General features: G+C 48.7%; 1 protein-coding gene and 1 long non-coding RNA gene across 2 annotated transcripts; one reads left to right on the plus strand and one right to left on the minus strand.

Annotated features, from left to right (window-relative positions):
- Nucleotides 1-2,930: 2,930 nt before the first annotated feature.
- MUS81 (MUS81 structure-specific endonuclease subunit) lies at nt 2,931-19,658 on the minus strand. The gene is made up of 16 exons (XM_081892683.1): nt 19,525-19,658; nt 18,689-18,833; nt 17,595-17,716; nt 15,190-15,288; nt 14,848-14,928; nt 13,640-13,728; nt 12,664-12,840; nt 11,596-11,700; nt 10,384-10,511; nt 9,093-9,205; nt 8,508-8,624; nt 7,532-7,627; nt 6,000-6,122; nt 5,152-5,255; nt 3,898-3,981; nt 2,931-3,553 (listed from the first exon to the last, which is right to left on the minus strand). The coding sequence occupies exons 1-16, from the start codon at nt 19,636-19,638 to the stop codon at nt 3,487-3,489; spliced, it is 1,764 nt and encodes a 587-aa protein (XP_081748809.1). The 5' UTR covers nt 19,639-19,658; the 3' UTR covers nt 2,931-3,486.
- A 164-nt stretch (nt 19,659-19,822) lies between these two features.
- Nucleotides 19,823-23,955, plus strand: LOC309359215. The gene is made up of 2 exons (XR_014163780.1): nt 19,823-19,962; nt 21,932-23,955. It is a non-coding gene; the product is annotated as an uncharacterized lncRNA (long non-coding RNA).
- Nucleotides 23,956-24,468: the final 513 nt, after the last annotated feature.

Below are 24,468 nucleotides of genomic sequence, written 5' to 3' on the forward strand. Positions count from 1 at the left end.
AATTTCTGTTCTCATCCTGAGGTAAAGTTCTTAACCCGAGGTACTATTTCTGGGTCAGCGGAGTCTGTAACCTGAAGCGTCTATAACATGAGGTAACACTGTAGTTAAACGATGGAATTTGCCTACACAAGTAGTAGTGATGGCCACTGACTTTTTAAAAAGGGGGGGGTCAGAGAAATTCATGGAGGACAAGACTGTATTGTCCCTCCCAGATCAGAAGGCAGCATTTCTCACAAGCAGGAGAGAGCGCTACTGAACAAGTCCTCGCAGCCGAAGAGCTATAACTGGAACCTCAATTGTACCAACTTAGCTGCGATTCCTGCATGGCAGGGGGTTGAACTATAGATCACCCTTGGGGAACCTCTCGCCCTTAACGTTCCGTGACTCTCAAGGCGCCGGAATTTTCAGCAGGGACCACACTTTCCATACAGTTAAGTGCCGAGAAACCAGGCGAAATGCGAATGTGCGCACCTGTTGTGCTCAGGTCCCAATTGTGGGCTTTCCCCAGAGACGTTTAGTTGGCCATTGTGAGAACAGGTTGCTGGGCTATTGCTTTGTCCCGCAGTCAGGCTCTTATGTAGCCGCATTCCCACCAAAAAGGGCAGGGGTGGATTTGAATCAGGAGCAGGGAACCTGTAGCCCTCCTGATGTTGTTGGACTTCCAGCTTCTGCCCTGCTGGCTATGCTGGCTGTGGATGGTGGCAACTCAAGAACATCTGGATGGGCCACAGCTGTTGGGAAGGACCGCAGCTGAAGGATGGAGCATCTGTTTTGTAGGCCCTCTGGTTCCATCACCAGCATCTCCAGGCAGGGCAGGGAGCGTCCCCAGTCTGAGACCCTGGAGAATCGCCACCATGAAGAAAGTTGGGGTTCCCCTCCCCTGATCTGAAGCTAGGGCCCATCAGCACAGCTTTGCACCTCTGAAGGGGGCAGGCCAGGTGACCCAGGCTGAGAAGCCCCACAAGGAAGGCAGCACAAAGGTGAAATAGCCAAGAGCTTGACCTGGCATGTATTTGACTCAAATCTCCCTTTGGCCACAGACTCACCAGGTGGGAGCCTCACACGAGGCGTTTGGTGAAGAGGCCGACAACGAAGCAGCTTTTACACAAACATGCCTTGCTTGTGCTTTATGGGCGAAGTGACGCTCCTGTTATTTTTGCATTTTATAGTTGAAATTTGTACTTGTAAACTGTCCCAAGGAATTCTGTGAGCGGACAGTATTCTGTCAACACTGGAAATGAAGGAATAGCTGCCAGGAGTGTAATTGGAAGGGGAAGATTACAGTGGGATGAGGACTTTTCCAAGGCTTTTGCTCCCTGCTGAACCTGCCCCCAACCTCCAAAACACACATTTTATTTTCCTTAGGGAAGTACGCAAGTCTTGTTAATATTTTCCTTGTAAGAGAAGACAAGAACACTGGTGAATCAGACCAAAGCCCCGTCTAGCGCAGCATCCTGTTCTGACATTGGCCAACCAGATGCCCCGATGGGAAGCTCACAAACAGGATCTAAGTGCGACAGCCGTTTTCCCACCTGCAATGGCTTGTAGCCATTGCTAGGCTTATCAATGAGTTTCTCTAATCCTCTTTTAAAGCTACCCGATACCGTGGGACCATGGTCGAAACTATGCCCTGCAGAAAGAAGGGCTTTCGTTTGTCTTTCCTGAATCCTCCAGCATATTCAGCTTCATCGGAGGCTCCCTGCTCTTCCCAGCAGGCATAGGGGGCACAAAGAAGCTGGAAGGTGGGGCAGTTTTCAGTGGGGAAATGGCACAAGAAGAAAAGACGAAGCACCTCCTCCCGTCCCATGCTGGTCTTCTGCTTCAAACTACAGCCTCAGAGGCTGAATTTCTTAAAACCAAATGGCTGTCTCCCCCCAAAAAAGCAGCACAGGACACGTTGCTCCTCCTATCAGGCAGGCAAAACCAGCCACTGGGCACAACTTGGTAATTCACCCAAAGACTGCAAAAAACACGCATATATTTCCTCTCCCCTGTGTTTAATTAGAACAGGCAGTCTAAAAATGGACTGTTTCTGACTCTGAACTTTGGAAGGGGGGGAAATCATAATATTTGTATTTCAATATTACAAATTCTTCCAATGATTGTGCTGAGGGGAAATACTGGAGACTGCTTCTTTCCCCGTTTTCTCCCATTAATTTCCACACAGAACACTTTCAGGGCGTTTTGGGGGAGGGGGGTGGATGAGCATTTTAAATATTTGCCCAGCATATCTTTTAAAACCTTTTCAGTTGCTTCCAATTTACTCACCTGCAGCAAAAAACAAGAGCCCGCCCATATCTTGAAACAAATTAAGAAGAGTCCTTAAGACCAAATCCCACTTCCAATGACAAAAGGTTTAATGCTTCTAGTATCTGAGATTCCATTTAGCCTGCATACACACCATATATTTAAAGCACACGGCCTTCCCCAAAGGATCCTGCGAGTTTACAAAGCTGAAATTCCCAGCACCTTTAGACAACAGTTCCCATGATTCTTTGGGGGGAAGCCATGTTGGTGCATACGCAGACTTAGGTATGATAGGTCATCATGGGATTTTGGAGTTGGAAGGCACCGCAGAGACCATACAGCCCCGACCCGGTGCTCAGCACATGACCCGCAATACAGGGTGCAACTCCATCCTGCCAGGCTCTGCTTACATACCTCCAGCCGGAGAGAGCCCAGCACTGCGCACAGCAGTCTGGTTCCACTCTCCAAAGAGTTCCTGCCATTACAAAACTTCTCCTAATGTTCCTAAGCAGGTCTCTGCTTCTCGGCAATTACTAACTGGTTGCAGCCCTGCCCCCCGTCGCCGTGGGTTTGTCTATAATTCCCTTTTAAAGCTGTCCCTCTCTAATTCCGTAAGAAGGTGTGCGGTGTGAAAAAGTACTTTTCTGGGCACCTCAGGGGTTGAAGACGTAATAAGAAGAGCCTTTGCAAAACAAAATGTTACAATTTTATTAGAATATCGACAGAATTTTTTAAAATAAAAAAGGAAGAAAAAACCAAGAGGGATGAGACTTGGCAGGCCCTAATTTAGCAGCCAAAAGGGGCCCAAAATACCCAGTCGGGGTGCTCTTCCTCAAACAGTCTTGTGGGTGGTGTAACCGACAGAGTCAAGGAAGTGGCAAGGAAGTGCATTTTGGGCTAGTAAACATCTGGCACATCATGCTAGAGCAGGGGTGGTGAACCTGTAGCTCACCAGATGTTGCTGAATGAAAAAGCTCACTGGCCCGGAAAGCCTCGGGTTCCCTGCCCCTGTGATGAGGCAATAGGACAAACCCATCCTTTCCTTGGCACCTGTGTTTTACAAGGAGCAACAGTGCTGGCTGTCTCTGGGGCCAGCTTCCCACAGCTGCTGGCTGCTGAAATACGGTAACTGTGACCACACAACAGGCCTTCCTCTAACTCTGGTGGCAGTGGGGAGGCGTATTCCACGTTGACTGGTGAATCGTTGGCACGCAGGCGCACCCACAGCCTCCCACTGACTCAAGGCAGAGGTCCTGATGTGCAGTACAACTGAGCCAAAGTCTTGCTCAAGGCAGGGCCCAAGTTCCTGAAGCAAAAGAGGAAGGAAGAGAGCAAAAGGACAGAGGTTAGGAGAGCCAACAACAGGACAATTGTCAAGGCAACGGGGCTCTCCGAGGTTCAGGCTACAGGGTTGGACCCTCAGGGTGTGGTTAAGACCGACCGGCCCCTCCCTCGGTACTTTTTCTGTCCTCGTTTCCCAAAATCCCACAGTGAAAAACCCGTTCTAGGCTGCTGACTCTCTTCTCTGCTAGATCTCTGTCCGTTGCCTGAGCTCCCAAACCCACATCCTGTGTGGTTCTTGCACAAGATGCCTTTTGCACGCCGAAGCTCCAGGCCTGGGGAGGGGAAACATGCAGCTCTGTTGCTCACCTCTGCAGTTTGCCGCATTTGACATCGCTCAGCAGCTGCTCTTGGCACTGTGGCGTTGGGCAAGAGGCGTAAGCAGCCAGGAGGCTGAAGGGAAAGAGAGGAAGCGGGAGAAGGGGGTCATGGATGGCAAACCGAAACCCATTCAGATGGCTTACAGCAGGGATGGGGAACTTGAGGGCCTCTGGACGGTGCTGGACTACAACTCCCACCACCCCTCACGACTGGTCATGTTGGCTGGAGCTGATGGGCGGTGGAGTCTAACAGCCTTTGTATGCCCTGGCTCAGAGCGAGGAAACCTGCCTTGTGCTAGGCCAGGCTTATTTTGTCCTACTCTGATTGGCAGAAGCTTTCCAGGGTCTCAGGAGGTAAGAGGTACTTCCCCAACCCCTGCCACCTGAATCTGGGGGAGGGGGGACACGAAAGAGGTACACAGAAGTATGCATGGATAGGGGGAATGCCTCTCTTGTAATACAGTGGTTAATAACTTAATTCGTTCTGGAGGTCTGTTCTTAACCAGAAGCACCAATTTAGCTAATGGGGCCTCCTGCTGCCGCCGCGCCGCTGGAGCACAATTTCTGCTCTCATCCTGAAGCAAAGTTCTTAACCCGAGGTAGTATTTCTGGGTTAGCAGAGTCTGTCACCTGAAGCGTATGTAACCTGAAGTGTCTGTAACCCACTGTACTAGGGATCAGCCCAGCTGCATTGTGGGAGATTCAGGAATGGCAAAAGAAAGGCTTTCTTTACGCAGTGCATAAAGTATGGAACCGGCTCTCACAAGAAGTAGTGATGGCTACCCCCTTGGATGGCATTAGGTGGTAGGCTGCTTCAAGGAGGAGAAGGCTATCAATAGTTATGAGCTGTAGCGGCTATATTGTACCCTCCAGGATCTGAGGCAGCCTGGGAAACACAAGTGAGAAGAGTGCTGTTGAGCTCAGCTCCTTCTTTAGGGCTCCCCATTGGGGCATCTGGTGAGAATAGGATGCTTGATGGGCCTTTCGGCTGACCTAGATGGGCTCCTAGGTTTCTATATTAAGCTAGGCCAGGGTTTCCCAAACTTGGGTCTCCGGCTGCTTTTAGACTACAATTCCCACCATCCCTGACCACTGGTCGTGCTAGCTGAGGATGATGGGAGTTGTAGTCCAGCTGGGGACCCAAGTTTGGGAAATGCTGAGCTAGGCAGTGCAGTAGGGGACAGCCTCCTCCATCACCCCAACCAGCCAATGACCTTGTGTCTTTCATAACCTGTCTCCGCACCTAGCTGGTGTTTTGTATCTCTCCAGGATGGCAGCTGCCTTGTCTCCACTGATGCCGCTGATCTGCATGAGTTGCCGCGCAAAGACCTCACTCACTGTTTGGGCCTGGGAGAGGGAGGGGTAAGAGAGTTGATAATAATAGTAATAGTAGTAGTAGTAACAATAATTTTATTATTTATACCCCGCCCATCTGGCTGGGTTTCCCCAGCCACTCCAGGCTCCAACAGAATATTAAAAACACGATAAAACATCAAACATTAAAAACTTCCCTAAACAGGGCTGCCTTCAGATGTCTTCTAAAAGTCAGGTGATAGTTTATTTCCTTGACATCTGATGGGAAGCCACTACCGAGAAGGCCCTCTGCCGGGTTCCCTGTAACCTCCCTTCTCAGAGGGAACCGCCAGAAGGTCCTTGGAGCTGGACCTCAGTGTCTGGGCTGATCAAGAAAGGCGTCCCTACCTTCAAATTGCTCTATACACACACACACACACACACACACACACACACACACACACACACAGGTTAAAAGAAGAAAGAAAGCAAGAGAGAAAAGGGAAGAATAGCAAGCACCCTTTCAGGATTGTTGGCGGCACAAACAAGAGAGAACTTTGCAAATCAAACCCGCGAGGAGCGAAGATGAGGGGGAGACACGGCAGTGGCCTTTAACCACATGAGGAGTCATAGGATTGCAGAGTTGGAAGGGGGCATGGGGATCATCTAGTGCAACCCCCTGCAGTGCAGGAATCTTTTGCCCTAACGTGGGGCTCGAACCCACAGCCCTGAGATTAAGAGTCTCGTGCTCTGCCGGCTGAGCTATCATTGAAGTATGTGGAGTACATTAGAAACTACCTTGTTCTTCACGGCCCCTTCGTTAAACTCAGCAAAGGTCAGAAGCCGGCAGGAGCCAGCGCTGGGCTGCAGAGGGCGCTCCTGCTCCAGTTCCTCCTTGGTACAGCTCAGAAGGGTTTTGTCCTAGGGAAGACAAAGGAGGAACAGTCCTTAGCAGCTACAGGGCTCACAACCCCGTTCTCCTCCACTCTCCCCTTTCAGACTCACAGCACCACCTTTTCCTCCTTCTCCCTGCCTCCAGCGCCCTCGTATGGATGGCCAGCTTTTTCATTATAAACTCGCCGAACATTTGTTTCAGTCCTGGAAAACCCAAGTAAGCTCAAGCGAGCAAAGAACTTCTATTTCATTCACGCGACAGCTAAACGGGCTTGCCTGCTGAAATTGTCACTGGATTAAAAGGAACAGAGAAATCTAAGAGGACCATCATCAATGGTCCTCTTAGCCCTACATTGTCTACAAACTTGGGCCTCCAGCTGTTTTTGGACTACAGCTCCCATCATCCTTGACCACTGGTCCTGCTAGCTAGGGATGATGGGAGTTGTAGTCCAAAAACAGCAGGCAACCCAAGTTTGGAAAAGCCTGCCTACACCAACCTTGGACTTACAACTCCCATCCTCCCTGGCTAGCAGGCCCAGTGATCAGGGATGATGGGAGCTGTAGTCCAAAAAATATCTGGGGGCCCAAAGTTTACACCAGCAGCAGTGGATTTTCAGGGTTGAAGGCAGGGTGCTCTCTCGTAGTCCTGCTGTAGGGATTGAACCTGGGACTTTCTCCATGCAAATAATGTCCTCTGTCAATAAACTATGAGGGTTTCAGACAGGGTCTTCCTTTCCCAGCCCTACCTAGAGATGCTGGAGACTGAACCTGGGGACATCTGTGTGCAAAGCTGATGCTCGACCACTGAGCTATGACCCTTCCTTGAAAGAAACCTTAATATGACGAGGTTTCACCAGTAACTGAATCTCTGTAGAACAGATCAATCATTCTAAAAGGGGTGGCGGTGGACAAACCAGCCTCATCTTTGCTTCCTGGTGATGCACAAGTACATGTGGAGGCCGATGCTCCCTCCCAAAAGAGGTACAACCTACCTGTGTGATTCCAAACGCTTGCATTTTAAAAAATCTGACCATTAACTGAGTGGAGGTTGTTGTTTTTAACTGCCACTCAGAAAGGTATTTAAAAGCAATTACTATAACCTTAGCCAATTTAACATTGCGCCCCGATTATCTGTATGCTGGAGGCCAGGCCTAGGCCTGGATAAATAAGATCCAATCACAACAATAAATCAGTAATAGTAAGTGTTCCTGAGCAGATGCAGAGTGCTGCCAACACGGCACTAAGTAACTCCCAACCAGTCTAGGCACATCTTGGGAGAAAAGAAGCAGGGCAAGAGCTTAAGTCAAATCTTTTAAAACCAAAGGATAAAAATACACAGAAGAGGCAGGCAGTTACAGCAGAGAAACAAACTAAATGTGCCACTGTCCTGGGTGAGCAGCCCCCCCCCCCCACATTTCACCCCGCTCCAAACTCGCCTCGTACAGTCTGGTCAGCTGACGTGTCATCAGGGTCAAATACGCTGCGGATTCCCGTAGGTCCCGAGTGCGTTTAACGAAGAAGCCATCCACCACCTGGGAAAGACAACGGTTATCTTTTAAAAATAAAATAAAAATAAAAATCAGTTTTTATTTGTTTTCACAATCCAATAAAATAGTATCTATAACAGAGAGAATTGAAAATACAAGAAAGAAAGCAAAAAAGGAAAGAAGGGGGAGAACAAAGGGGTAAGAAATGTTAGAAAACTTCTGGTTTTCCGTCTGCCAGTTACATTAAAGGTAAAGGTAAAGGACCCCTGAGAGTTAAGTCCAGTCACAGAAGACTCTGGGGTTGCAGCGCTCATCTCACTTTATTGGCTGAGGGAGCCGGCTTACAGCTTCCGGGTCATGTGGCCAGCATGACTAAGCGAATCAGAGCAGCTCATGGAAATGCTGTTTACCTTCCCACCGGAGCGGTACCTATTTATCTACTTGCACTTTGACTTGCACTTTCGCACTGCTATGTTGGCAGGAGCCGGGACCGAGCAACAGGAGCTCACCCCGTCATGGGGATTCAAACTGCTGACCTTCTGATCGGCAAGCCCTAGGCTCAGTGGTTTAGATCACAGCGCCACCCACGTCCTGGCCAGTAACATTAGGAAAGGGTTATTTGAGACATTTGGTCCATCCTCTCTGCTTTCTGTTAAACCATATGGGAAAGACGACGGTTATCACGGCTGCTGGAAGCTGCCAGTCCCCTTCCCAGATGCAGGCAGCTAAAGCCTTCCCTAACCCCCCAAATATGCAACCCTGAAGCGGTTGCCATGGCAGGGGACAAGTTAGGGATGGAGGCAGGATCCAGGGTGGCTGAGTGCTGGCAGAGCCTGGGGGAAGCATGCACAGCGGCAGCCCTACCTGGGCTTGAGGTAACGCAGCCAGGTAGACTGAAGTACCGACTCTCCTGGGGAGCCCTTACCTGGGTGTTGGTCATCGCTTGCTGGAGAGTCTTTTCGGGCAAGCTGAGGTGTTGTGCGGAGCCCGATTCTTCCACCAGGTAGATGGGGTGAGAAATGCCACATTGCCGCAGACGGAACTAGGAAGAAATGAGCAGTTAGTTATGAGCTGGGGGTGCTGCAGGTGTGGGAGTGGAGAAGCCTTCTGAGCTCTCCAAGTGCATGCTCTCTCTCTCACACACAAAACGACTGCTTTCCAGGGCTCTCGACACATGCTCAGAGGAACTCTGCAATCACTTTCTGAAATGTTGCAGAGTGGCAGAGAGGGAAGGAAGGGAAGCAGGGCATCTCCCTCTTGCTCTGCTGAGCAACCAGCTCCCTTGGGCTCTCCTCCTCCCTAAGTGCCACTGAGCAATGGCCGTTCCATCAGGCTGTGGAGCAGAGAAGGCTAGCAGGACTATTCCTTCAGCTGTGATGGGACAGCTACTGCCTGTGGCTCTCATCGCGGTCACTGAGCCACGACCATTGCATCAGACTGCCCGATCCCAGTCCCTTCCCTTCACGGGGCTCCAGGCGACTACTCTCCCCACCCAGACACAGCGCAGCACCTTCTGCTCACGAAAGCGGCCGTCAATGATGCTGCTGCACAGGTCCGGCATCCGTTTCCGTTCTACCACGTAGTCCAGCACCAGCTCCCGAGCGGCAGGTGGCTGTGGCTGTCCTGGAAAACGAAAGAAGGGGGAGGAGGGCGACTGTTTAAAAGAATGTCGATTTAGCCTCAACCTGGTGAACCAAGGGAGAGATACAACCAGAGCCCCCTCCCACAGCGCCAATCAGCCAGCAACGCCAGCCACCAGAGGAATACAGGGCTCTCCAGGACTTCAGGCTCCCTACTTGAAGAATGGTGCAAAGTGAATGTGGGACCCCCTGCAAGCAAGATCCTCTGCCCTCGAGCCACAGAGCCACAGCCTTTTTCCGAAGCATTGGCTGAGTTACTCAAGCTCATCTTGCTGGGGGGGGGCGAGTTTGGATGATGAGATGACCCTCAGGTTCTGCGATTCAACGAAAGGCAACTTTCTAGACTTTAAAGCTTTTCCAAAATGGGTAATGCCCAGAGGCTCCAGCTTGGGCCCAAGACTGAGGGGGCCCCAGTGTCACATGACAGGTCCTGTGACGTCACATGCATTGTGCGCACATCGTCGAGAGGGGGCCAAGGGCCTGGCCCAGTGCCACTTGGCACCAATGGCTGCAGCTCCTCCACTCTCATGCCCAGGAGGAGCCTGTCACTGATGCTGCACCGTGTTTGGCCAAGGAATTGGCGCCTCTGCTAATGCCCATCTTAGCCTCTGGCAGTAGAAGGAAAGGGTAGGTAGGTGGAACTGTAATGATCAGAGGACTGTCACCCCCTTCCCTGCCTCTGTCCTTTCACCACCTGCCCCTTAGCTCCTGAGAGGAGGTGTGGAACTGCAGAGGGAGCGCTGAGAGGCCTACATGCTCGCATGGATGGAGTTGGAAGGGGACCAGAGCAATTCCTCCCCTTCCCACATCCTTGGTGCAGTTTTAGGTAATTGAAAAGGTGTTCAAGGTACCAGACCCTGTTTTCCTAAAGAAGTCATCACAGGGAAGCAAGGGCACCAGGGCGCGAACCTCCCTGGGTGACCCTGGGAGAGTCACTGCCTCTCAGGCTAACCTACCTCACAGGGTTAAATGCGGAGGGGAGAGAACCATGTACGTCAGCTTGAGCTACTTGGAGGAAAAAGGGGGCACATAAATGTAAAAAAATAGATAAATTGACACGGGCTATCAGTGAAGTGGCAGGTTCAGAGGGAAGGCAAAATCCTGACACGCTTTTCCAATGGACCCTCCTATCGCACGGCCCAAACCACCCGCCACACTCACCTGCTGCAGGTAAGACTCTCTCCCTGGCCACCCAGAGGAAGTCCCCGATGTGAAGCTTCCGGATGCTGAAGGGAACATTGTGGCGCTGGAGCTCACTCACCAAATCCTGCTTCCGGGACGTGGGGCCGCTAAAGGGGAAATAGGGGGGAGGGAGAGCAGCTCTTTGGAGCACATTTACACTGCCGCCAACAACAACAGCAACAAATCAGAGAAGTGGCTCTCCTGAGATGATAATCCTGGTTTCAACTGAACTCTTCCCTTTAAAAAAAATTACAGCTACATTTTATTGTTTTTATCACAAAGGCACTACAAAATTGACGGACGTAACACAAGCTTATCTCGTCCTAATGATAAACGTAATTTGTTATCCAAAATATGATTTTATGATCTACATAGGCAAGGAGAACAGCTTCTACCGTCTTCATCTGCTCTGTCAAACGCTGGTTATTAAGATCCACTTTTGCAGCACCAGAAACCCTCTGATCGGCACCTATACCTTGCATGGTTTCTAGAAGCTTCCCGACAGGCCCAGCGAGCCAGATCTGTATTTCCCAACACCCCCATGGGTCAACTTTGACAGGTGGGCAGGACCACACACCTGCCAATCATCAGGTGACACTAGATGATGGATAGGTGGGTGGTCGAAGGTGGAGTGGGGGCAAGAGTAGCCAAAGAAGCAGCACCAAGCAGGACTCATCTCTCACTCATCAGCTGATGAGCAAAGAGTCCAGCCCTGGTTCCTGCAGGGGACTGAGCAGGATTTAACCCGCTGACCATCAGCTGACGGGGAGGAGATCTTGCTGCTTTGGCTGTGGGCGGCAGTTACCAGAAAGGGAACCAAAGCATGTAAGCCCATGCAGAATCAAACCCCACCCATTAGCTGTCACCACCTGCCCACCAGAGTGACGGCTGATTGACAGATTGGCGTGGTTTGGGGAAATTAGCCTCACAGGCCAGATTGGACCGTTTTTGCCAGTGGGCTGGGGGATGCCCACCCTTGCTGCTAGGCAGTCAAAGCATACTCCTGTCACGCAAACTCTTGGCTGTGTTTTTTACATGTCCAAACTGGAACCAAATTGGGAAAGGGGCATTTATTCTGGGTAAATGAATCCAGAGATATGTGTTCTTGAGAGTGCCACATCCCCTACATGTCAGAAACAGAGTCCCCACATCCGTGTGCGTGTGTGCTTCACTCCTGCAGCTGCCACTCACCCCGTGGTCTCAATGAAATCCACACAGAGGATAACATCAAAGTTCCCAGGGTGAAAAGAAAACTGGGGTTTTAAGAGCCCTGCCCTTGGCGCTCTGCAGCTTGACCTGGAAAACCAGCAAATTTATTTTGTTATTACATTTATCTATCTATTATCTATCTATCTATCATCTATCTATCATCTATCTATCATCTATCTATCTATCATCTATCTATCTATCATCTATCTATCTATCTATCTAATCTATCTATCTATCTTTCTATAATCTATCTTTCAACATATTAATTGCTTCCTACATAAAAATTCTCTTAGCAACTTACAGAACTTTATTTGTAGAGTTTATTTGCTGCCCTTCAGCTGAAAAGGCCCCCAAGGCAGCTCCCAAAGGTTCAAAAAGAGCTTTTTAAAAGATAACAAGTATAACAACAACAAAATACGCCAATACGTTACAATTAAAAATGTAACAAAAACCCATATAACAAATCCAGCAAAACAACAGCAAAAAAACCCTTTGACAGCAAAATCAACAAGTCATCCTAACGTGGGTTCACAAAATTAAAACAACAAAGCATTAAAAGCGCAATATTTAGCAGCTTACATTTCGTTCCTTCTAGCAGATGATGATACCATAAAATACAAATTATATAACCCAGCAAGATCCTATCTGGCGGAGTGAGCTGTGCGCTGCTCCAGCAGGGAGTGGATTCCATGGTCCTGATAACAGAGACAGATCTCTGCTTTTTCCTTCCTTCCTTCCTTCCTTCCTTCCTTCCTTCCTTCCTTCCTTCCTTCCTTCCTTCCTTCCTTCCTTGTTCCTTGCATGTGCTGCCAGCAAAGTGTGCCGGAGGACAGGGCTGGCATACCACCCAAAATTTTTGGGGTATGGGGCGGTGGTGCTGATTGGGAATCAAGAGGCAGCTCATGGGCAGAATTTGAAACAAAAGCAAACATGCTTGGCCAGGACAGAGCGCAGGCTGCACACTAAGCCTCACCTGGGGCAGCTTCACTGCCTCTGCCACTCCCCTCCCCGAGAGCAGAAAAGTAGCTGCTCAGGAAGGAGGCTACTTACCTGGGCGAGGCATCCCTGTCCGAAGATTGCTCGCTTTCATCATCTCCCTCCAAAAGCAGCAAGGGGTCTCCAGCATCAGCTGCCTCAGCTGCCAGCGAGTTGGAGTCCTTCTCCTTTGGCTCATTCAAAGCTGCCAGTTCCCGGGCTAAGGTGAGCCCTGCGTCTGTCAGAGAATATCTGCCGGAGCAGAGGAGGGTGAGTCAAAATGGCCTCCACCCGGCCTCCCCAGCCTCTCTCCCATCTGGTTGATGTTTCCAGAGTTAAAAGGCTGCTGCGCTTCAGCTTTCACTAGGCAGGTTCCCAATCCTAGGCAGGTTCATGCTAAAGATGGTCCCACCCGCTCTATACTTGACAAATCATTGGGCTGCGCAGGAGAAGGCCTCCTGCAGGTCCCCTCTGCTGAGGAGGTTTGTTCCCCACAATGCAGGAATCGGGCCTTGAGTGTGGCAGCACCTCCTGCCTGGAACCCCTTCCCAATGCATATCAGACAGGTGATGTCTCTGTTATCCTTTTGGTCAGAGACAACGGCTGACACCACAGAACAAAGCAGGGCTTTCCACTGATGGGGCATGTAGGCAGCAGGGTCCCTGCCCATTTCTCTCTCTCTCTGTGTTTTTGTGTGAAAGATGCCATCCCTTCTGGGACCCAAAGATCCTCTGCTTTCGTCTTTCTCTTCTCTTAAAACTTTTGAGCACTTCATACAGTTGGATCGGAGCCTGCAAGCCAGGCATAGGCAAACTCGGCCCTTCAGATGTTTTGGGATTACAACTCCCATCATCCCTAGCTAACAGGACCAGTGGTCAGGGATGATGGGAATTGTAGTCTCAAAAAACATGTGGAGGGCTGAGTTTGCCTATGCCTGCTGTAAGCAAATGTGTGGCTCATGCTAAAAGCTTGCACACCTCACTCCAATACAAGCTATGTGCTATCTACGGATTCTCCCTTACCTCCCAGGTAGCTGGTGCAACATCCTTACCTGGCTGGGATATTGGTCTTGAGGACCAACTCCTTGCGAAGCAGAGTGCTGATTGCAGACCAGGCAGTGTTCTTACTCCCAGGATCAGCCTGTTGGGTGAAGCAGAAGCAGCAACAACAATATACATAATCTCAGGAGAGAAAGGAAGGCCACCTCAGGGCCTGCTGCAGCAGAACCTTCCCCTTCTTCCCACCAACCCACAAGGTGGGAGGGATCCTGATGCCTTTGAAGTGTTTTGCTGATTTTTTTTAATGTATTCTAACATTTCTTGCAAACTGGTATCCGCATTATTGCGAGTGCAGGGTCATAAGGCAAAGTAAGATATTCCATAACCAGATTATGACTCCAATAGGGCTCCTCCAAACGGCCTGTTTATTGCACATTCATTCTGATTTCCTTGTGTAAAACTGACATGGGGTTAAACTAGGTTCGGTCATAACTGAGAACTCATTCCTACCTCTTTGCGGAGAGGTTAAATGGCAATGGTCATTCGCCCTACCATATTTTTCACTGTATATGACGCACTTTTCCCCTCTTAAAAAGTAAGGGGAAATGTGTGTGCATCTTATGGAGCGAATGCAGGCTGCGCAGCTATCCCTGAAGCCAGGAGAGTGAGTGGGATTGGTGTGCACTGATCCCTCTTGCTCTCCTGACTTCAGCGATAGCCTTCCGAAGCCTCCTGAGCAGAGAGGGAAAGCTGCGCAGTGCCCCTTCAGCGAAGCGGCAGGAGAAACGGAGCCCCTTCCATTTCTCTTCCCGCTTTGCTGGAGAGGTGCTGAGCAGAGAGGGAGAGAACATTTTTTTTCTTTTTCTCCTCCTCTAGAACTAGGTGTGTCTTATGGTCGGGTGTATCTTATAGAGAGAAAAATATGGTCATTTGCTTGCAGGGTTTTATACGTCTTCCCATTAACCGTTCATCCCTCCCCCATTTTTCCATGCATTTCCTCATCACTTTTCTAACCACAAAAGGTCAGCTTTTGAATCTTAAAAGAGTGGATTGTTGTACGAGGGTGACAAAGGGTTCTAATCCATTTCAATTTCACAAACATAAACTTCTGGGACACGCTGGAATCCCTCCTGCAAAGCAGTTAAGAGTCTGGAGGTATCTAAAGATTTTCTTAATTCATCAATCAATCTATATAGGTTTCTTGTTCTAGCCAAAGTGACAACAGTACCAATAAAATAATACAGATAATACAGGAACTCACAAGAAAAAAAGATTTCTCACACAGCGGCTGAGCTGCTCTCTGTAATTCCGGCTTTGTCAGGAAACCACGGGAGTGAGGATTCTGGAAGAAGGGTCAAAAAGGCAGGATAGATTTTACATTTCCTCCCAGGATTCCCACCTCTTAACACTGCCCCACCTTTGCTGACTTCTTAAAGAGGATTCCAAAACAAAAGCCACTCCCACAATCCTCCAATGTTCAGGTCTTCATCATGCACCTGGGGTTTCCCCCCAAGCCTTCTGGGAAAGGTGGGCTCTAGGTTCTCCCCCTCCCCAAATGTTATGTTTTTGAGCTTACTGTATTCTGCATCAGCTGTTATCTTACCACACTGTCCTGGTACAGAGCCACCAAAATGGCAAAGGCTCCAGAACGGGGATCTGGGAAGTACCTCCGGCCACGCTGGCGTGATACTGGTTGCTTCTTCTGAAAGGAAAAAGGAAAACCAGGTGTGTCTTCTTCAGGGACTCCACCAGTCTTAAGAACATATGAACACAAGGAAAAGCCCTGCTAGGTCGGGCCAGAAGGGGCCCATCTAGCCCAGCATCCTGTTCTCAGTAGTCATTCAGGTGCCTCAATAGGAAGGCTGCAAGCAGGACAGCTTAGTTGGAAGAGCCGAGGCTGAGTGGGAGGGACTTTCCTAAGGCGGGTGGCGGGGGACGACTCTAGGCTTGGAGGCCAAATGTGACACTCCAGGTCTGTCTCTCTGGCCCTCAGGGCTCTCCCCAGGCCACACCCCTCCCCAGCCCAGCTGAAAGCTTTGAGGTTTTTCCCCCTGGCCAGAACGTGGCCTTGAACTCTGATAATGTTTCTCGCTTGCCTAGATAAAAGATTGGGAGGTGTGGGAGGGGGGTATAAAAACTAGCCTTCTGTACAAAAGTAAAAATTATTTGTCTACTTTGGCCTCTGGCCCCTCCCACCACCAACATGTGCCCCCTGCCAGGTGGACCAGAAAGGAACCTGGCTCTCCATTGAAAAAGGTTCCCCATCACTAGCCCAAAGTGACTTGGTAAGCATGTGACAGAAGCAAGAGTTAAACCAGGGACTTCCTGATTCATAGCTAGTTCTCAATGCCCTTCTATGGGATAAAAGTGGAAAATCGGGGTGGGAGGTGGGGGAACTGACCCAATACTGTTCCATGTTTTCATGAGCAAACCAGGCCGGCTACCTTCCCTGACTGCTACCCTGCCAGCCACAATGCCTCTTTTCAAAATTTGATGAAAGGTCTTTTATGTTGCAAGGCCTTTGACCATTCGGGGAGGAGCAGAGCGCGCGCTTTGTAGGAGAGCATTTTGACGGGCGGGCTAAGAAGCGAAATGGATAAATGTGCTTTCGGCACCATCCACTGGGAAAGCTGCCTGCCCCAGGACCCGTGGAAATATGAAAGGCAGCTGTGCGTGGGCACTACATGATCCTCAGCCACACCTCTCAGAGGTGCGGCATAGCAATGTGGCAATCAAACTTTTTTTGCGGGGGGCAGGACAGCAAAGAACCAGAAGGCAGTAGCTTTTAAAGCTTGCACCATGTGGTTTAAATTGCACAATGCAAGCTGTCAAGTTACACAGGACTCCATTTCAGGCCAGTGTTCAAGCAAATGATGAATAGATGAATTTTTACTTCTTCTGATTGACAGCAAGAATGGGTATTAATCCATCCATGAAACTGTAGCCCAAGAGGGAGTGAGAAACTCAGGCTTGGAAGCCAAATGTGTTCCTCTGAGCCTCTCCCTAAGCGACACCCTATTTATTTATCTATCTATTTAGAAAATTTATATACTGTACTGCTGAATTATGACAGCATCTAAGGGGTGTGCAAGAAACTCACCAATACAGTAAGTAAATCAGAATTCAGTCAAAATCCCAGCTGAAATGTCTTCAGTACGTGCTGGACATTCAGCAGAGAGGGGGCCTGCCTGATCTCAAATGGGAGGGAGGTCCTCAAAATCTGAGTCACAATGCTGAATGTACAGCTCCTGGTGGATTTGAGGTGGGCATCCAAGCCATGCGGGGGGTGGGGGAGCACTAACAGTGACTCTCCTGAAGACATCAATGATGAGGGAGGGATCAGGCGGTCCTTAAGGTATCCTGGACCCCCTTGTAAATTAAAACCAGAACCATGGGTGCTTTAGTTTGGCTGGAATGTGTCTTTAAACTTTAATAATGTCTCTTACTTGCCTGGTGGAGGATGGAGAAGAGTGTGGGTGTATTTACAGTATATAGAAACCACTAACTTTTGCATGGCTGAAATGCAGCCTGTTGTACAAAGGTTAGGAGTGATGCCCGTTTGTCCTCCCGCTTTTGACTCTAGCCCCACCCACTTGTGCCTCTGGCTGCACTTACCACTGCTGGTTGCCAAGGAGAGAAGGCTTGAAAAGGTTCTCCAACCCTTGTTCTAGTCTATGACCTGCACCATCATTCAATGAATGTTTGGCCGCCCATTCTGATGATAATGCACATGTTGCATTCTCACCTTTAAGTGCTTGGCACAGGCATGGATGAGCAGACTTGGGTAATCTGCCAGCACAGCAGTGGCTGGGACGATTCGTGGGGAAAGATCACAGCATCGTCACCCTACTCCAAATCCACTCAGCCCCACTCCAAGAGACAGGAAGAGGAAAAGAGGGGAAGTGGGCTGCCTCTTGAATTTAGGAGGAACTCGCCCAGGCAGAGAGAGTTGAGACATGGCCATACTAATAGTTCAACTGCTTGTAAGGGCAAGGTATTTATACAGACCTTTAAGCACTGTCCTTTGTTTTGATCTGGCTCTGTGGCACAGAGGGCAGTCTGGAGCACTCTGCTGCCAAGCAGCTCACCATCCACTTGATCCTTCTGAGAAGAAGCTGTGGCTTGCAGACCTGGAATTCACAGTATAAACTCTGTTTAATAGATGTTTAGTGGAGACTAATGAAATTCCACAGCTGAGACCAATGAAGGAGATTTGCTCATATGTGCACTTCTCTCTTCCCCCTGCCCCCCCCCACAGAGGGAGAGACAGAGAAAGAGAGAGGGGGCAAAAGAGCAAGCAGCCATGAATGCATTAAAAGACTAAGCTTTCCAAATGCCAACGTCCTGCTTAGCTTTTGTTTGTTTAATGAAATGTTACCAGTTTTCAAGTTGACATTTCACCATAGCCATAAGGACTAGAAACCTGTGCAGCTTTAGTGATAAATGAACACCCCCAAGGCCCACCCTAGATGATGCCAATTCCCATTCTGCCCTGTTCATATCAGCCCTAAACAGCCTTAGACTGCAATCCAATATGCAGCTACCTGGGAGTTAAGTGTGGGGCTGGCTTCTGCATAGACATGCACGGGATTGCACTGTGAGGCCTGCCTGCATCCATTGGAATTTCCCCTCATCACCTGACACCCTCCATTTTATTCCATCCCTCTGATGTGCAGGAGTTGGCTACCCAAAGCACAACATTCACTCTGCCAGCATGTAAATGTGGAACTTCCTTCCAGGGGATACTCACCAGGCTCCTCCTTGAATATGACTTAAGTGGCAAGAGAAGACTCTACTTGTTTCAGAGGGAAGAGCCAAAACACAGTGGAAGGGTACTTTCTTTGCATACAGAAAATCTCAGAGTCAATCCCTGGCATCTTCAGGTAGAACTGTATGAAACTCTGGAGAGCTTTTGCAAACCACTGTGGGCAAGCAATACTGTGCTACATGGACAGATAGTCTGACTCAGTATAAACCAGCCTCCTATGTTTCTATTTAAACCAGCCCTTTATTCAGTACCATGAGGACTGGAATCTTACTTTCTATTTAAGGAACAGACTCGAGCACACACTGGACCTTCACACGGCTGCCCCACCACTCACCTGTCAACATGCCATCCTGGGCTTGGCAGTGTCTCTCCAGCCGCTCGTCTAGCTGGCGGCAGATGTGCTCACCAAAGTACTGGAGGATCCGAGCCTCGCGCCCGCTGCGCAAAGGGAGTGGGTATTTGCGGAGAGAGCTCAGCGCCTGAACACAAGGAAGAGGATTTATTGTTTTGAGAGTAAGGAGAGGTGCACATGGTTTCCCCTGTCTCTTCACTTTGACTAACAAGGAGGGCAGTTCAGGCTGGGGCCACAACCACTCTGTGAAATTTGAACTAACCCATACATATTCTCTTTGGTCAGTTCATAGTTGCTGATACTTAGGGCTGGATCCAGACTTCAATTTCAACCCGATACTCACTTTATTTGGGAGTAAGATTTCAGTGGGGCTTATTTCTCAGTATACAGTATATGTACAGGATTGCTTTGTAAGTGATACTTAGAAGATACATATTGAAATTAGTAATTAACATGGGTGGACTCCAAGTCAAGATCTTACACATCATTTATGCATGTTTATCGATCCTGCTTGTTCAGCCAAAAACAGAGCTCCCATAGCAGCTTTACTCATAGGTCCCTACCCGAAGGCTTATAATTTTAAGGCATAGCACTAGAGGAAAATGTATTGGGAGAGAGGAGGAAACAAACAATTTCAGATGCAAGTTATTCTAATGACCAGCTGGGGAGAAAAGTCCAAGAAGTTCAATATTATGTGTTAGCATTATATTACTACATTATAAATTGGGTACTGAGGGGAATCCAACGAGCGCGAAGGAGGATGTGGGCGGAGCAAAACACCCGGAGGGCGTGGTCTGCCACTAGAGGGCGTGGCTTACCCGTTCATAGGCGCGTTGGCTCCTGAGGCGCCCGCGCTCGGCGGCCTGGTCGCGCCACTCCTGGAGCCAGCGCGTAAATAAGGGGTTCGGGTCCCCCTGAGTGGGCTTCGGCATCTTCCGAAGGCGCCGGAAAGTTTCTCCTTTCTCTTTGACCCGGAACTCGACGGGGAGATGAAGCGGGGAAGGCAGAGCGGCCTGCCAGGCAGCGACTGCGCACGCGCGCTTCGCCCCCTAGAGGCCGACGGGCGGAACCGTAGACGCATGAAAAGGGAAGAGCGGCCGCTTCCGCGTTCCCGCTCTCAACCAGCCTTCTCTCCAGAGGCGAAAGTGAGAGAGGCGCCTGGGCAGGTCAAAAATGACAGCCGCTTTGCCCGCGAGTCGGTGGGGCAGGATGAGTCTCCCGTAGGCAACTGAGCGCTGGATTTGGCTCTGGGGAAGGTAAAAAGAAATACGACTCGCCTTTGCTCACAAAAGCCAACCAGACCCACCTGAGCCTCCCACCAGTAAGCATCGCAGACCTGTGAAGCCCCTCCTGCAATAGGGCATAGCTGTCAACTTTTCCCTTTTCTTGCGAGGAATCCTATTGGGAATAAGGAATAAAGGGAAACGTTGACAGCTATGCAGTAGGGGTGTCATAGCGGGCAACACTGCAGGGTTGTTGCAAGCTACTGTACTGTCTCAGTCTCAGCCCTACCTGCATTGGGGCCAATTACTACTGGAGTGCATTTTGAAGGGCCCTTGCAAACTACTCTCTCGGCTTCAGGTAAGCCTCCACTCTGCAGTACTCAGAAGACACTGCACCGCAAGGCTGTCGCAAGGCACTCCCAACTACAGTCTCCAACCTGCACCATGGAAATAATGAGATGCACGTGTGTTTGTATTAGCTGGGCTACTTTATGAATATGTTGAAAAACTTCTTTTTTAAGGAAACAGGTAGAGCAGAAGCGCCCTTCTTTGCTGCAAGCTGTTTTGGGGTGTGTGGACGCACTCAGAGTTGTATCCAGTATTAGCCCTACTTGGAGTAGATGCTCTGATAATAATGAACGTGATCTCACTTCGGCCAATTTGTTACAATGGATCTAGTCTGAACAGAGATTAGTTGGCAGCAACTCTATAAACGCCCAGTCACAATTATGTGGATATATTAGACCAGGCTTCCTCAAACTGGGCCCTCCAGATATTTTTGGCCTAAAACTCCCATGATCCCTAGCTAGCAGGACCAGTGGTCAGGGATGATGGGAATTGTAGTCTCAAAACATCTGGATGGCTGAGTTTGAGGAAGACAGTATTAGGCTTTCCCATGGATTACTATGAGCTGCTGCTTCTCCCCTCTTTGGACCTGGGATACATTTAAACTGCTCAATCCCTTTCTAACAGGAGATGCTGCATGCCTTCTGCATGCAGTGCTGATGCTTTGTCACAGAGTTACGGTCCCTCCCATGAAAAGGAAGAAGCTGCAAATTATTTGTCCGTCTAGGCCAGTGGCATCTGCTTTGACTGGCAGCCACTCTCCACCAGAGAAGGATCTTTCTTTCCCATCACCTGCTACTTTGATTCTTATAGCCGAAGCTGCCAATTATTACTCTGTTCCTAAGTGCCTTTTCATGTTTACATAACACAGATTAAGATTGCTGCCTTATTAAGAGAACCTTAATATGCACTGCTCCGCTTTGCAAATTTAAAAAGGCATCTGTGAACCAGGAAGGGCCATTTCTCAGTGGTTTGACCACAATTTTTGCATTCAGGAGATCCCAGAGGCTCAATCCCCAGCATCTCCAGGTAGGGCTGGCAGAGAGCCCTGCCTGGAGAGCTGCTGCCAGTCAATGTAGTTAGATGGACCAGTGAGTCTGATTCTGTATAAGGCAGCTTCCTATGTTTCAGAATAGATTCTCTCTATATAATCTCCAAGGTGATTGTCATGGCCTCTGGCTAGCACAATAAATTTATTGAAGGAGTGGACCTCCAAGGTGGCACATGGTTCATGAGACGGGGTTGGGGAGAGTAGATGGAGTAAGACTGAAATCATCCTTCCGCTCCTGCTGTCAGGTGTGTAGTCATCCTGCGTTCTTTGAAGATTGCTCATCAACAGGCAGGCAGAGGCATTGTATGTGCTAAAGGTGTGGTTACACCTAATTCAATAAGAGGCAAGCCAAGTGAGCAACAGAGAGGTGCTGTGAAGTCAGCTGCCTGCAATTTGTCATAGCTCTAACACACCCTGCATGTCTGCTTGCAGCTTCCGAAGGGTCTTCTGCATTTGGATGTTTTGTATAAGATTTTTTTTTGTGGTACTTGGTTCTTTCACTTACATGCACATTTATTGAATTAAATTAGAATGTGGAATCATGATTTATAATTTGGTACAGTATTTGGTTTTGAATGCGGAAATTGTATTGTGTTTCTTACACAGTGGGACCTCGGTTTTCGAATGTTTCTATTGACGAATGTTTCGGTTTACGAACGCTGTAAACCTGGAAGTAAATGCTTCGGTTTTCGAACACACCTCGGAAGTTGAACATGCCACGCAGCTTCTGCTGAGTGCAAGATCCTGAGGCCTAGCTGTTGGCACCCGTGAACCACAGAGGTGATATTTGGGCTTATTTAGTGACTGTATGCAATCAATCTGTGCTCATCTCATCTCAGGAGCTCTCTTGCAACCAGTTTGTTTTTGTGACTGTGGAACCCAGTGCATAAATCTGTATTCATCTCATCTCAGCAGCCCTCTGCCAATCACCCCGTGCTGTGAGAAATGGATAAAAGCTGCAAAGCCAAGAGAATCCTTAACAGAATAACAATAGAGGTGAAGAAGGAAATTATTTCCAAACATGAAAGTGGTGTCCGTGTAAGTGATCTGGCAAAGCAGTTTGGTATTGCCAAATCTACAGTTTCTAGCATCTTGAAAAATAAAGAAGCCATTAAAGGAGCCAATGTTGCAAGAGGTGTTAAAACACTTACAAGACAAAGAACACAGACAATTGAAGAAGTGGAAAAATTGCTTTTCATATGGATAAATGAAAAACAGTTGGAGGGTGACCGCATTTCTGAGAGCATGATTTGTAAAAAAGCTTTACATTTGCATGCTGACCTCATCAAAAGCACCCCTGGAACAAGTGCTGAGAGTGATATTTTCAAGGCAAGCAGAGGGTGGTTTGATAATTTTAAGAGGAGAAGTGGCATCCACAGTGTGGTGAGACTTGGTGAAGCTGCCAGTGCCATCAAAGAAGAGGCCAACCGATTTGTTTTGGTATTTAAAGATTATGTAGATTATGCAGATGGTTTCCTACCCCAACAAGTTTTCAGCTGTGATGAGACAGGCCTCTTTTGGAAGAAAATGCCAAAGAATACCTCCATAACAAAGGAGGAGAAATCATTGCCAGGACACAAGCCCATGAAAGACAGGCTAACCCTATTATTATGTGGGAATGCAAGTGGAGATTTTAAGGTGAAGCCTTTGCTAGTCTACCATTCTGAGAACCCCTGGGTATTTAAGAAAAGCAATGTCATAAAAAGCAAATTGCCTGTGATGTGGAGGGCAAACAGCAAAGCTTGGGTAACCAGGCAATTTTTTATTGAGTGGGTTCATGAAGTGTTTGGGCCAAGTGTAAAAGAGTACCTCCAGTACAAAAATCTTCCAATGAAGTGCCTGCTTGTTCTGGATAATGCTCCAGCTCACCCTCCAGGGTTGGAGGAAGAGTTGGGGGAAGAGTTCAGTTTTATCAATGTAATGTTTTTGCCCCCCAACACAACTTCTCTCCTCCAGCAGGTCATACCTAATTTTAAGAAGCTTTACACCAGAGCACTGTTCCAAAGGTGCTTTGAGGTTACCTCAGACACAGAGCTAACCCTCAGAGAGTTCTGGAAGAATAATTTCAATATCCTACATTGCTTACATCTTATAGACAAAGCATGGAGGGATGTGTCTCAGAGAACAATGAAGTCAGCATGGAAGACATTGTGGCCAGAAGCTGTCCCTGAATGTGTATTTGAGGATCTTGAAGAGGATGCTCCTATTGTTGAGGAGATTGTGTCTCTGGGAAAGTCCATGGGCTTGGAAGTGAGTAGTGATGATGTTGAGGAGTTAGTGGAGGACCACAAGACGGAACTCACCACAGAAGAACTTCAGAACATTCTGAAGGAGCAGCAACAGGCGGCAACTGAGGAATTGTCTTCGGAGGAGGAGGAGAGAAGAGACAGTGTTCCTACTGCACTGATCAAAGAAATGTGTGCAAAATGGGTTGAAGTACAAAGTTTTGTTGAAAAATATCACCCTGATAAAGCTGCTGTAAGTCGTGCCACTAACACTTTCAATGATAATGCTATGTCTCACTTTAGACAAATTTTAAAACACCGGAAAAATCCTTTTTGTTCAGATTTGTAAACTGCTAAGGGCGTTTATGTTGAAATATGAAGTGGTACATAAATTAATTAACTCCTCCTTGTGAAACTTGAAAGCCTCATTATCACCTCACTTGCCAAAACAAGGAGCATCTGCCGGTCACCCTGGTGCTCCAGCAGATGACACCATTGCTCCAGCTCTGAAAGAAGTCCCAGAGCTGGGTTCCCCGTGGTCCACCTCTATTATGCACCACCAGTGGGGGACAGGGTGCTGACCTTCTGTTTCACTGCCTGCTTCAGTGACTGGTGAGTTCTGAGTAGGGTTCAAGGGGGGGGGGACCCAAGCTAGAGCTGTGTTTAGTAAAAGAAAAAAAAGGCTGACGGGGGATTATTGCAATGGTTTCATTTTTATTTATAATTGTAATCTGTCCTGGGACATTATGGCAAAAGGCATGTAAAAAATTAAATAAATAAAAGAGAGGCAAGGTTTTTGACGCAGCATGGCATTTGGTTAGGTTCATATGTCACCAGGGGAGTAGGGATGAATTGTAGAAACAAGAGTCCACGAAAAGCCCAAGCCCTTGAAACTGATTGCAAAGTCTGATTGCAAAC

The sequence above is a fragment of the Podarcis melisellensis genome (assembly GCF_964234715.1).
Source record: "Podarcis melisellensis genome assembly, chromosome: 16".
Lineage (NCBI taxonomy): Eukaryota > Metazoa > Chordata > Lepidosauria > Squamata > Lacertidae > Podarcis > Podarcis melisellensis.

Excerpts from the sequence above, each read along its gene's own strand:
- MUS81 (XM_081892683.1), bottom strand. The coding sequence starts at position 19,638 with ATGCCGAAGCCCACTCAGGGGGACCCGAACCCCTTATTTACGCGCTGG. Across the intron at positions 12,841-13,639 it reads AAGACCAATATCCCAGCCAG|ATATTCTCTGACAGACGCAG; the intron begins GTAAGGATGTTG and ends CTGCTCCGGCAG. Across the intron at positions 11,701-12,663 it reads GACAGGGATGCCTCGCCCAG|GTCAAGCTGCAGAGCGCCAA; the intron begins GTAAGTAGCCTC and ends CTGGTTTTCCAG.